General features: G+C 46.4%; 1 protein-coding gene across 1 annotated transcript in view; it reads left to right on the top strand.

The window, feature by feature from the left end:
- Positions 1-1,481: 1,481 nt before the first annotated feature.
- Positions 1,482-14,196, top strand: part of EP300 (E1A binding protein p300) — a 63,195-nt gene continuing 50,480 nt past the window's right edge. The window contains exon 1 of the mRNA XM_068667285.1: positions 1,482-3,522. Within this exon, the coding sequence (XP_068523386.1) occupies positions 3,429-3,522 (94 nt within the window). The 5' untranslated portion in view covers positions 1,482-3,428. The remainder of the gene's footprint in view (positions 3,523-14,196) is intronic.

The raw sequence follows: 14,196 nt of genomic DNA on the forward strand, positions 1-14,196 counted from the left end.
AGCACATAACAACCATTATAATTGCTGGCAATAATGAGCTAATTAATTCTTCTGGGTATTGTTTTTCAAGGGATAAATACAACTATCCTTAGTATAGGGATGGGGAAGCAGAGGTAGGAAGGAGAAGTAGTTGTCCTTGGGTAAATAGCTTTGTTTTCTTTTTCCTAGCTTATTTCTTTCCTGGTTTTATTCACGTAGATCTATGTTTGTTTGGCTTTATTACTTTTAGGGTAGTTTATGTTTTATTACTGTTTTCAAGTAATTTTAAATGTTATCATTTTGGCAGGTGACATTTACCAACAGTTGGTTGTGTACGTATTGAGGTTTGTTTAAGAAAACTGCCATGTTTTTAGAAAAATGAACAGATGAAGTTTTCCTAAATTTATTTTAATCCTTTTTTTTTTTTTTTCTTCCAGAAAATAAAATACAGGTAGTTTCTCATGCTGATTCTTTTCTATTTGCTTTCGATATACTTTAGTCCCTACTGCAGAAAGCTAACTGAAGATGACTTTCTAACGTGTAAAGAATTCTCCTGGTTGTGAATTCTCCTTGTATACCAGAGGTATAGATTTCCTAGCATATTGGTTAATATAAATTCATGTTAAAAATGCGTGTGCTGGTTTGGCAGCGCTCACCAAGGGTGCGTGTTTTCCCCTTTTCAGGCAGGACAGGTACACTTCTCTGAAGCTGTCCTAAGGCAGCGCAGAGATGTCACACAGACAAGAAAGGGCTTGATTTTGGTTTTCTCCCAGTTTCCTCTGGCGCTTAACTAACCCAACTCATCCATCCGACGCTCTGGAGCAGCAAAAAGTTGGTCAGCACCGGGCAGGCTTTTAGGGGCGGGTAGGGGTTTGTGTGGACCCCTCGCTGTGCTTATAGCGCTGGCGCTCGCTCCTCACTGAGGGACGGGCTAAGGGCCTGTGGAGAGCCTGAGAACCTTTACATGGGCTTTATTCCAGTCAGCTTTTAATTCTGAGGAGACTTTAAAAAAATAAATTAAAATTAGGCTCAGCTGTGGGTTAAAACACATAAATACAGCGCTCCACAGGTAAGGTGGGGGTGAGGTTTAGCCGTTAGCCCCAGCAGTGTTCGCCTTGGGCCCCCTCCTCCCATCGCCGGCCGTTGCGGGGCTCCCCCCCGCCTCCCGGTGCCCCCCGCAGCCCAGCCCGGCCGCGGCGGCAGCCGGAGCGAGCAGGGAGCCGGGATATTTTTCAGGGTGCGCTTCCCCTTTAAGAGGCGGGGCCGCGCACAGTTTGCGGAAGCGCTCCGCTAACGCCCTGCTTCCCATTGGCTGCCGGCGGGCTCGTGACGCCGGCTGGGCGGCTCCCCCCTCCCTCCCCTCCCTCCCCGCGTTCCATTGTGTGCGCCAGCGCCCGCCAGGCCCCGCCCCCTTTCCGCTGACCACGCCCCCTTTTCCTCCCCCCCCCTCCCTCCCCTCCCCTCCCTTCCCCCCCCCCCCCCCCCCCCTCTTGGCTCACTTCCGGCCGCCGCCGCCGCCGCTGGCTGCCCGGGGAGGGCGGTGCGGAGCGGAGCGGAGCGGAGCGGCTGGGAGCAGAGCGGGGCGCAGCGCAGCGCAGCACAACAGCCGCCATTTTGGTTGTGTGCGGCCGAGGCGCGGAGCCGCCGGAGCCGCGCCGGACGGGGCGAGCCGAGCCGAGGGGTGGGGGGGGGCAGCGCACAGCGCACAGCGCACACAGACACGGCCCGGCCGGCAGCGCGCCCGCTACGCCTCTCTTTTATTTTTATTTTTTATTATTTTTTTTTCTCGCTTTTCTTTTTTCCCCTTTTTATTTTTTTAATTTTTTTTTTTTTAAATTTTTAATTTTTTTTTTTTTTTTCTCTCTCCTCTCCCGGCGCCCCCCGGCTCCGCCACACACGCCCCGGCAGCAGCAGCAGCAGCAGCAGCAGCAGCGGCGGCAGCGCCAGGCAGGGGCAGTAGGGAGCCTGCGCTCGGCCCCCGCGCTGCCCACCCCACCCCCCCCGCCGGCCATTTAACCCACCCCGCGGCCAGGCCCCCGCCCTCCTCCTCCTCCTTTTTATTTTTTTTTTATTTTTAAATTTTTTTCAATTTTTCACTTTATTATTTTACATTTTACCCCCCCCTCCCGGCTCTTCCTTTCCGAGGGGTCTCTGAGCCTTTACCCCCCCCCCCCCCCTTCCCTCCCTGCCACCAACCTCTTGGCTTTCCTCCCCCGGCCCCTGGCCGAGGCGAGGTGCGGGTCCCCCCCCACCCCCGAGGAGGAGGGGGGCGGCTTCTCTCTCTCTCCCCGCTGCCCCCATCTCGGGGAGCGGAGCCGAGCCGAGCCGCCGGGGCTCGCCACCATCCCGGGAGGGGGGAAGGTAGGCAGCGAGGGGGGGAGGGGCCGGCGCCTTCCTCCTCCTCCTCCTCCTCCTGCCGTGGGCTCGGCCCCTGCGCCTCCTGCGCCCGAGGGGGGGGCAGCCCGCTCCTGAGAGAAAAGAGGAAGGGGGAAAGGAGCGGAGCCGGGAGGTGGTGGAGGAGGGGGGCGGGGGGGGGCAGCGAGGGGTGTCGGAGCCCGCCCCCCACCTTCCCAGCCCGCGATCGGCGCTGCCTCCAGCAGGACAACAACCCCTCCTCCTCCTCCTCCTCCTTCCCTGCACAACAAGATGTGAAGCGGAGACTCCTGGGACTTATCCTCAGCCTCCTCATCCTTACGGCTCCCCTTTCTGCAGCCATTTAGCGACGGGCGAGGGAAGGAGCGAGTGGAGCTGGGGACCCCGCGCCCGCTCGGCCTCTCGCCCCGCCGCCTCCCCCCCGGGTATTTTTCAGCAGGGTGGTGTCGGAGGGGGAAGGAGCCGCTGCTAGAGGACGGTGAGCTGCTTTTTTTCTTTTTTCCTCCTCCTCTCCCCTCCTTCGCCCGCCTCCTTGTGGCGATGAGGAGGAGGAGGACGGCGCCGAGGAGGAAGAGGCTGATGGCGGCGGTGAGGAGGCAGCAGGAGGAGGAGACCCCCCGGAGGATGAAGATGATGATGGTGGCGGCGGCGAGGAAGCACCAGCAGCACAACAGCCGGGATTAATTTCACCGAGGGAAGAAGGAGAAGAAGAAGAAGGAAAAAAAAAAAAATCGAACCACCAGCCTCAATTTTTTTTTTTTTAATTTTATTTTTTATTTTTATTTTTATTTTTTTTTCGGCGGGGGCTCTTCCCATCTCGGCTCAGCCCTCTCGCCTTGGGGGGGCAGAGGCCTCTTGCTCCCACCCTCGCCCCGCTTCTCCGCTGCCGCCCTCCCGGAGCCCGAGGGGCAGAAAAAGGGGAACTTGGCCCCCCCCCAGCCGGATCCTCCCCGCTCCCTTCTCGTCGGCATTGTTGTGCTGCGGCTTCAGCCGGGGGCCCGAGGAGAAGCTGAAGGTCTCGGGGCTCCCCCCCTGCGTCTCTCTGCTCGGAGTGATTGTCTAAAAAAGAATTAAAAATGGCCGAGAATGTGGTGGAGCCGGGCCCGCCTTCAGCCAAGCGGCCTAAACTCTCCTCACCGGCGCTCTCCGTGTCCGCCAGCGACGGCACAGGTCAGTCTCGGGGGCCCGGGCCCTCAGCCTCTGGATGCCACAATTGCTGCCCTCCTCTCCCCTCTCCTGCCCCAAATCTTCCCCCCTGCCTTTGGCAGAAGCCGAACTTGCGCCTGCCCTCGGCCTTTCTCGGGGCTTTGCTCCCCTTCCAGCCCCGTTTGAACCCGTTCGCGTTTCGTACCGGGCCCTTGGGATGTTCCTGCCTCCTGTTCGTCTTTTTTTTTTGGGGGGGGGGGAAGTGTTGGAAGGCAAAGCTGGTCAGTTTATTGTGCTTTTGATCAATTGCAGATAACAGTTTGTCATTTTCGTGGCTTTCACAATAGTTATTACAGAGCTCCTTGCGAAGCCCGTGCCTTTAGCACTATTTCGTCTTTCTGCAACTGGATTTAAAGATGCCGGTTTCGTGCACTTTATTGTTGAATTTGTGTGTACGCTTGTACGTACACAGGTACAGGTCTCGGTTCTTATTTTGCATATATACAAGTTTTTTTTCACAGCTTGTTCAGAAACGAGATTTTTCTCTGCTGTTCCCCCCCCCCCCCCCCCCCTCGCATTCAGCCTGGTTATTTGATGTATTTTTACAATCCTTCTTGCTCTTCTTTGCAGAAGAATATCTAAAAATCATTTTTTTTTGTGGTTGTTCCGTTTCAAATAAACCATCGGCTTGGGGAAAAGAGAGCCAAAACCAAAACCCAGATTGCAAGTTTTGGGCCTTAGGTTCCTCAAGACTTAGAAACAAAATGTTATTTCACCTCATTTGCATTAAGAATCAATATGGAGTGCAGTTCGTTTTGCATCTCTCATTTCTTTGCTGTGAGACTAAAATGTCTGAAATTGCCCTGTGAACTTGGGGGTTGGGAGGATAAAGGGGCTTCTCTGCAGTCCTGCAGAGGTCTTTGGTGATGCTGTGAAGGCAGGCTGGAGGTTGGAAAATGTAGGTGTCCCAACCAGTAGCGAATCTGAGCTGGTTGTACTGGGAGGGGAGATGGAGTACCACAGGGCTGTTGAGCTTTTTCGTGCTTCTGGTGAAGCAAAGCTCATTTTTTTATCATTTTGCTACGAGACTACTTGCTTACCTGTCCCCCAGGAGTTTCTTTAGGCTCACTTTAGATCTTCTTAAGCCTACAGAGTGTGGATGGAGGCGGCCTCCTCTTGCTGGAGTCTGGTGAGTGGTGGTGTCCTGATGCCACCAGCCTTGTTTGCTGCAGTTAAAGCTGCCAAGAAGAAGGAAGAGTTCAAAAAAATAAAGTAAAATGGCTGGTCACTTGACAGTAGACAGCAGGTTTCAGTATCCAGTTTTTGTCTGAGCAGTGGGTGTGATTCTGCTTGGAATCATCTTCACAAACTTGATTTTTGCCTTCTGTTCTTGGTGGATGACGTATTAGCTCTGAAAAGTTGGTATGTAACTTTCAGAGCATTGTAGGTACAGGCAGTGGGATCAGTATAATGTTGCAAGTGGAGGCCACAACTCTCCTTAATAGCAACAGGTCTCCACGAAGAGAGCAGAAGGCTGAAGAAGCTGCTCTTTAGCTGGAGCTAGTTGGTTTTTTGTGCTACACTTGGAAACCAGTGCCTAACGGTAGTAACCATTTTTTTACTTTGCCTGGGCAGCGGTGATCTTGTTCTGTTTATGGAGGTGAAATAAAATGCTTTTGAGGGAAGTCTCAATACCTGAAAACATGAAAACTGAAGGCTTGTTTTGGTTGAGATATATGGACACATCAAAGTTGAGGTGTTTAAGATCAAGTCAGGCTTGGATAATGTGAATCTATCTCAGTTGAACAGGTGCAGATTTTCACAGAATATTTAGTTTATTTTCATAGTTAGCTTGCTGAGCAGCTTCATAAATGAGCTTTGTATATTTGTGGTCAGTTTCAGAGAGATTCAGGTGTGACAGCACACAAAATGGAATAAATTTTTTCACAGTCATTGAGATCCTTGTCACCTGGTAGCGGTGCAGAGGTCTCTAAGTGCTGCAAATGCTTCATATATGCTACAGAAAACTGTTGAAGGATTTTTACTCTTAGGGACTTCTTGTTGACAATTCCTTGCCTGCATTTGGGACACTTCCACGTACCTGTTTTTCTAATTGAATAAAATAAACCCTGCCGAGCTGATAAACGTATTTTAAGGGCTGCGTTTTTCAGTTGCTGCTTGAATGGCACGTTTTTCTCTCGCTTCTACTGTTGTGGGAAACATTTTTTAACCTATCTGCTCTTGAAATTTGCTTTGAAATAGCGCAAGCAACTTTCACACTAGAGAACTGGTATTGTCCCCCCTCCCGTGCTAATGATAGGAAATCAGAAAGGTGGTGGGTGCTGATGTAGCTTCTGCAGGGATCTTTTTAAACTTGGTGTTAGATTCACACTATCCATGTGGAGGGAGAGAGAGGTAAGAAACTTGCAATGTTAAGGAAACTTTTCCCAGCACATGTATGTAGCAGATCTCTCAGTGTGTTTCTCTTGCTGTTACCTTTTTGACCAAGTTCTTAGCATGAAACACTGTTTTAGCTTGTTAGATACCTAAAAGTAATGGCTGGCTGCAGTTAACTTATTCCCAAACTTGCAGGTGTTAGGAGTATCTATACTGGACACTAAGTTGAGTCTCTAATTCACCCATATTTTTATTGTAGACCTGGATGAAACTGATGTTCTGGGTTTGGAATATAGTAAACTCAATTAGATTAAAAAAATAATGGCAGTTGTGTGAATTTTGTTCAGATATGAATACCTTTACAGTAGGGTCACCTTTTATTGGTACAGTATTCTTAGTACTGCATGTGAATTCGTGATCCTGTGCTAGCAGCTTTTCTGTACTGGTGTGATACTGATGGAAGTATCGATAGAAATGGAAACCTTGTTGTGGCATGTTGCATCCAGCCTCAGAAGCCTTTTTTTTAAGCACTGTATTAGCAGATTCGTTGTATACGCTAGTTTGTTTCTGTCACTATAGCAGAATAATTTCAGCACATCCTGGAAAATTATCTCCTTGAGTAAGTGAGCGGAAGCCTTTCATAGAGATACGTTTTTAGCTGGATACTTTAAACCAGTGATTTTATTTTGGGCATTTTATTTCCGAGCCCCTCAATTTTTCCTGCAGCGATGCAGGTGGGCTGCAGTTGCCGCATACAGATTCCTACATGGTTTGTGTAGACCCACGTGTGCTGGTGGGGTGAGTTTAGTCGCCTTTTATGATTTCTTTTACAAATCGTCTTCATCCCCCCGCCCTTAGAAATAACCTGTGTTCTGTGGACTAGGAGAACTTTTTTGGCTGTGGGTTCTGAGCTGCTCTTTGAGCAAGGAATAAAGCTGGAATATGCTCTGTGCGCTAGCGTGGCTGGGTGGTATCGTGTCTTTTGGTTGCTAGATCCTAAAATAGGATTTTAAGTGCTTAGTGTTTCTGGCTTGCCCTAGCATTGGAAGTCACTTTTCTACAATTAGTTAGTTGATACGAGTGTTAGATCAGAGATCGCTCTGTGTTTGTGATATGTGCCTTAAGTTCCTTCAGTTTATCGTGTCCAGAAGTTGTGTTTTTCTGAGGAATAGCACATCCCCAGTCTCTGTTTCAGTACCCATCTTATATAAAACTAGCATGTTTTTTTCTTTTTCTTTTTTTTTTTCCCACTACTTCTGACCTTTAAAACTTTACTCCTCTTTACATCAAAGTTCTAAATCTTGGTATTTTTTTATTTTTTTTTAAATCTCATCTGGAGCGGTACAGTTTTTGACTGATTCTCATCTGTCACTTGTTCCAAGTGTTATCAGGCTACTTCTTTGCTTGAAATGAATCTTAATCTTGTCTCACTGCCTCTTCCAGAGGTACTTATAAGGTTTTCAACACTGTTTCCAGTCTGCTATGGATTTTTTTTTTTCTTAGAGTTTGTATATACATTCTTTCAAATACTTGTTACAAGTCTGTTTTCTGACTAACATTTAAGACCAAGTTGTTAGCCACGTTCAATTTGCAGCCATCAGTTAAATATTTCTATCCCTTCTTGTTGAGAGCCGCTTTTAAACTTGTTTCCAAGTATTTTGTCATCATATAAGATGCATTAAAATAGGGTTTATTGGGTGACATAGTGTACGTCAAGTGCTGCAATGGATGAACTTCCAAGCCAACAGCGGATGCTGCATTTGCCAGTGATGGCAAACGGGTATCTCTGCCTTGGAGTTCCCTAGGTTGTCCAAGAAACATCTTGTTAGGAGTAAGATGTTTCAAATACCTGGCAAACTGATCATTCTCATGGTGCTGAGTAACTTTTAGAAGAAAGTCTTACAGGCTTTTGATCCTTCTAGACCTCCAAATTGCTACACCTCTGTTTCTTTCGCCGCTTTGAGCGGGTTGTGCGTGTTGAACATAGGTATGTACTTCCTTTGCACAGGGTTGGAAAGGAAATCTGCTTGTAAAGAAATACCACTGCAACTCAGGGACCATCCGTACTGTGATGCAAAACTGAATTTTGAGCGCTTACTTACGAATAAAAACCTTTGAGACTAGAAAATGAGTTTAGAGTTGCAGTTTAAAAGCACAAATTCACTTGATATTGCAGGTGAAAAGCTTTTGTTGCTGAGTTTGGGAGTACAAATCCTAGATTTGGGAATATAAATCCTAGATTCAACAAACAAAAAACACAAACACCACAAAAACAAACAAAAAATACTGATTTTTTTTGTATCTCTTCCCAACATTTCCAGAGCAGCATTAGGATTTAGTATAGGTCAGTTGTGTATTTGCAGAACAAGCAATGTTTATCTGGGGAGGGTGTAGCGGAGTTGAGGGCTTGATGTATGCTTTTGGAGAATGTGCATTTCATGAGATCCTGGTGATTAATGCAGAACTTCTGCTGTAGATTTTTTTTTTGTATCTTTATAACTTGGACAAGGTGACTTGATTACTAGATTTTAATTTGATGTGATTTATTGGATATTTTTTCTATTTTCTTCCTAGGCTGCTGGATTTTTATTTTTTTTCTCCAGTGTCACCTAGTGTCTCACTTAGGCTGTTCCTGCTAAAGCAGCTGCTATGCTTGTTCTAACACAAATGATATTACTTTAACCTTTCTCATCACCCTAACTAGTGCCCCCTCTGAGAGGGTTTGGCCAGGAGTCCCTTAGATTTGACAAATGGAGTAGTTTTGCTGCGCAGTTTTCACTGACAGATAAACAGTGCACACCTGCCTCCAAGGATTTGGATTTTTCTGTCTTTACTTAAACTGTAGCAGCAGGCTGAAGCAAGATACATCTGTCCCTGCATGTGGTTGTACAAAACATCTGTAGTTACATTGAATTTGTAGGGGTTTCTTGTAGGATATATCTTAGGGCGATTCATAGACATCCTCTCCCTGGCTGGTAAGTGATGAATCTGACAAACTGATTTTGTCGTCTTCCTGAATATCAATATGTTTTCTTAAAATGGGTTGCCATATTAAAGTTCTGCAAAAACAGAACTGAAAAAAGTTCTGAAAAAAGTTCTGCGAAAACTTGATGAGTTTTTTTTTAACTTCAAGCACACTTATCTTACATAACTTTTTTTGAAGAAAATTAGAAAAAAAAAAAAATGTTCTGTGCTCCAGTCCTAAGTAACTCCTGGCTTAGTTGGCTGTCAGCTGTGCTTACAGGAAGGTGTGGGTATGAAATTGTGGTCCAAGCCTGGATTTTCACAGAAAAAGTAAAAGTTGGGTACAGGATCTTCAGAAATGGTGCAGGTGATTTTCTGTGACTGGTGATTGTAAGATGGGGTGGAGACACTTGTTGCTTTCTTCCAGCTGATGGTGCAGAACATCTCTGCACTGCACCTATCCCTGCATCTCTGGAAGAAGCAAGTAGAAATTGGAACCGTGTCTGTCTGCTTGCGGAGGCACGAGGGCCAGGAGAGGCATGGTGGTAGGAGAGGCACGGTGATTCTTCTACAGAGGCTTTCCTAAGACAAATGAGTTACTGGTTCTTGCGTTGTGGAGCTCCCAGAAACAAGCGAATAGATAATCTCTCTTAAAACGTACTCTTACTGTGTAAGAATCTAATGTTAGAGTTCATGTAAGTAAAATTCTGGCAAGGTGCTGGCGTATGGCTTGCTGAAGCTAAACTGCTGAACTAATATTCCTGGATGTCATTTTAGGAGCTCTGGTGGGCTACCGGTTCAAGAAGTCTGATTTGTTGACTTCTATATAGATAATTTAACATTTCTTTTCTGTTTTTACTTGGGAGTATTCAGAAAATTCACTTTGCTTTTTGGTGATCTTATACACAGCATGCGTTACTTCGAAGTTGGTGTGAACTTGGCAGTGCAGTGAGCTTCATTCTTTTCTTGAAACTGATTTGTAATCGCTTCTGAAATTGATGTGGTATGTCTGGGGACACAGCTGTGTCCCCTTCCTATCTGTGTGCACCCATGTTTTTGCCTGCTAGTGCAGCAAACCAGAAACTTCCCAAAGCTGCAGATGGATAAGGCACTTTCAGCTTTCTGCACTTCCGTGGTCCATCATTTATCAGGCTCCCAACTGAAATCCCATTCTTACTACTTAGTGCTCTCACAGACCAGCAGTAGGTAACTTAATGTGGTCTTGGGGGAATTTCAGCGGCATCCCAAGGCAGGGTACTCTTGGGAATAAGAACACCAATCGAGAGACTTTAAAGTTAAAAGCAGCACAAGGAAATTTATGCAAATAACATGTTCACAAGTAAATGATTAACCGTGTGACTTCAGCATCTTGGAATTACAATGGCAAAATTTCATCTTGTTCAGGTCAGCAGCGGCAGCAAGACTGGGACCTTTGTTACATAAAAGTGTGAACAGGCTTTGCAGGAAGAACTTCCACCTTAAGTAACGTCTCTTCCGTGTGATTGTACTCCTTCCGTTTTCCTAGAGCAAAATCTATATTTCAGAATCATAAATCTTCTCAGTTTTTTTTTTTCAGTGGTGAACTGCAGTCATCTGTATCTCTCTTTAGTGCTTCTTAAAGAGCTCTGAATGAGAGAGAAAGCAGTTTGTTGTAAATGCAGTTCGCTCCTGAAGCGGCAAACCCCACTTGAACCAGAGTGCACAAGAACTGGTCTTTCTGTTGCTATCAGCTTGGTATGAGTTAAACTTGCAGATTATTTTCCTGAACAAAACTGGGACTTTCTTTTTTTTTTTTAAGAAGGAGTTGATGTGTTTGACGCAGTGTTTGAGTAGAGATTAGGATAGCTTCAAAAAAAAAGTTGAAGGAAGAGTGCGGTCCTCCAATAGCCTTTGGTAGAAGTTGAGCAACGAGTGGTTGCTGCTTTAGAGTGATTTTTTTTTTATGCTTGCAAAATTCTGATGTTTATACTCGGTTGTTAGAACTAATACTGAAATCACGTGCATTCGAGATGAGGAATTAGATCAACGGGCTGTTTTTAAAGGTCCATGCCTGAAGTTGTGCGCTAGCGTGATGTGCAAACATGTTTTGTGCCTGGGCTTCTGCTGTCTGCCGGGGGCTCTGAGCTCCCTCTCAGAATGAGTAGCGTGCCTCCGTTTTCAGCTGTGTTTTCTGCTAGTATTGTTTGTGGTCTGTCTTCAAGTTATCAAGTTTCTTGATGTGGTGAGCAAATTCAGGTCTTCTCTGGATTAGCAGGAAGGAAGGAGGAGGCAGTGCTTCCCCACTTTCTTGCAGAGAGCAGAATTAAAAATAGTCTGATGCTGAAGACCTTGTTAGCGGAGCGCCGTAATGCAGAACAAGGATTCACTCCTGCTTATGCAAGAGCAACTGAGAAGACCTGCGTCACGCTGCCACTTCGGCAGCATGTCGTTGTAAGGCTTACACAGGGGCTGATGGCCTAGGGTCGTGGCGGCAGCGAATCTCGACCTTAAATTTCTCTGGCTGATGCCCGAGTGTTTCCTCTTCTGCCTTGCATCGAGCTAATAGATTAATTAAAACTAACTGCACGGTTTCAGGTGGGGAAAATGGCTTGGCAGAGCTCTTGTTACCGTTGGGTAATTGTGGCTTCACAGAGCATCTATGCGAAAAGCCTCCTCGTTAAAGGGCTTTAATCGTAAGAGTAAATCTGTTCTCCAAAATACAGCAAAACTCTCTCACGCCCACTTGGTAGGAATCTTGAGAGTTTTGCCTCTTTCTTAGCATGCTTTTTCCCCGCTGCAATTGCCTGAACATGACTGGCTTAATTTTCTGCCATTGCAGATGCCGTGGGAATCGATGATTTTCTTTTAGTAGCACTTTGTTACATATCTGTGCTTCACCTTTGCTCCTGTGTTTTCACAGGTGCCTGAGAGTTGTCTTGTGAGGATGTGGCTCCTTGTCCTGTTCTGCCTTTTTTTTTTTTTTTTAAAGGGTATTTTAGGACTTGTAATGCTGGTGCTTGACTGCAGACTTGAGTAGCTGGTTACTCTGGGGTATTGGTTGTATCCTCTGGGCATTTTCTCTGTTAACATCTAAGCCCTGTTCGATCATGGATAGCTTTGATGCCACGGTTGTGGGGAAGATGCTGAGCTCAGCAGCTCGTTGTTGAGCTCTGTCTGAAAGCACAGTGAAGGTATCCTGTTTTCTGTGTAGTCCAGCATCACCTGCAGCTCCTGTCAACCCTGTCACATCCGTACGTTGTGTTCAGTGTCCTGTATTAAGCTTCATCCCCTTATTTCATTGTGCACTTAACAGCTGTGGTGCATATATTTGATGCACGGATACGTTCCTGGAGCCCAGAAATGCTTGTGCAAAGAGGTGGCTGTTCAGTAGCTTTCTACCTTGCTGTCTGTTTTCAGAGCATAACGTAAGAGGTGCAGGGACAGGAACTGGAAGTCTCACACCTACCAAAAAGCTCAGCACCGAGGTAAGCGCAGGAGTCAGCTCTTGTCTTTCTTATGTGACTGGTATGAAGGGTTCTCCAGGCACTGCTGTTCACACGTGCTTCAGATACACCAGCTCCTCCTCTGCTTCAGTTTTGTGGCTGATCAGGCAGTGCACACGAGAATAAAGTGTTCTGGGCAATTTTGTAGTACATAAGCAAGTTTTTAGGCTGCAATGAATAACGTCAGCTTTCTGTTGGTTAGAACCAGGTAATCTTCATTTTGATAGAAATTCGTGTTTTGTTCCAAAAGGGGAGTAGAGGTCTGTCTTAAGCCAGAAATGAGAAAACTATGAGGCTAGAAAGCATGCAAGAGAAACTAGCATGTGCAATTTGAAACCCACGTGTGAATTTATTTGCTCGTTAGTCAGCATTGGATATATTCTCCCTGCATTGTAAGCATTTTTTGTCAGAAATCTCTACCTTGCCTTGCGTGCTCTGACAGCGGTTATCACTGGGGCCACCAGGAGCTCTTGCAGTAAAACTAGCTTGAAATACACATTTGTGACTCATCTGGAATCTGATTGCTTGATAGGGCACTGATTTCTTAATCACTTGAGAGTTTTGATGGCCCTCTCTGAGTCTGTACTGATTTCAAGGCTTTGCTGGTGTTTCCCACCCAGGCCAGCGGTCTACTTGCATCTTGCAGATCAGGCGCCATCAAAGGCAAGTTACTAAGAAGGCAGAGGGTTGTAGGGTCCAAAACTGAGAACAGAATTCACGGCAGACAAGGAAAGCTAACGCACCAGTTTTTGAGGTGGCTTCCTTGCAGTTCAGGGTGAAGTTCCACTTATTTGATCCAGTCTGACTGGACTGCGGTGGAAAGACAGACCTGCTCCATCTGCTCTCTTCTGACCCACCTTCTTGTGGCAGATCCGACAGCCATGGTGAGCTGGGCCAGCTTCTGGGCTACAAGATAGACCTGTGCAAAGGTTCCCTGGTGGTACAGTTCCTAAGGACAACTAGTGCATGCCTCTGTATACACTAATAATACCGTTAATAGCATGATGTGGAATCTGTGTCGCTGTACCGGGATCAAGATCTAGTTCTAATGCTTACTGCTGGATGTTTCTGATGAGCTCTTGGGTCACTTAGTGGCCTTCTGCTCTGGGAATCAGGTAGACAAACCCAGTTTGTTAGCAGTGCTAATTTGTCTCCTTCCACTTCCCACTAAGAAACTTTGCTTTCTTAGAAATCTTCCTTCTTAACGCAAAAGATGGCAAGGCGAGCTGTGCGTTCAGTGTACTGGGAAGTCACTCCGTTCTCTGGATATGTATCACCTCTGCCTTAAGCTATTCCGTTGGCTCTCGCGTGAATGTATTTGCCATTATTTTCATGTAGTCTGAGCTGTCTGGCCTAGCCCTGTCAGTGTTTGGATTGGCCATAGGTAGGTCTCTTACAGTGGGCTTTAGGGTGTGCAGAGTACGTAGAGGGCTGTGAAACGGATTGGAGCTCTTGCAGTATGCACACAAAGTCCTATTGTTCTGTAGGGTCTTCTGAGACTGGTCGTGTTTCAGTCTCGTACCTGAAATCTTCTGCCTCCTGGCAGCCGACTAGGAGTGGGATTTCATAGTTGACCAGACAACAGAACCTTTTTCTGGTTTTGTTGATTTTTAATCTGCTGGCTGGAGAAGACTTGAAAGTTTTTTTTGTTTTTTGTTTTTTTCTTTTTTTAAATCTTTTCTAAAAGGTGAGGAAGGCAAACTTGCACCAGAGTGATGCTTTGCTGGTATTAATGGCTTTTGATTTTGCCTTGTAGGTGCTAGGAATCATTTATGGTGTCTTCTACTGTCTTCTCTTGGATTGACAGTCTTAGCATGTTAGTGCCGAGGAGCTCTGGTTGCTTGTACCAGGATAT

The sequence above is a fragment of the Anas acuta genome, chromosome 1, assembly GCF_963932015.1.
Source record: "Anas acuta chromosome 1, bAnaAcu1.1, whole genome shotgun sequence".
NCBI classification, from domain to species: domain Eukaryota; kingdom Metazoa; phylum Chordata; class Aves; order Anseriformes; family Anatidae; genus Anas; species Anas acuta.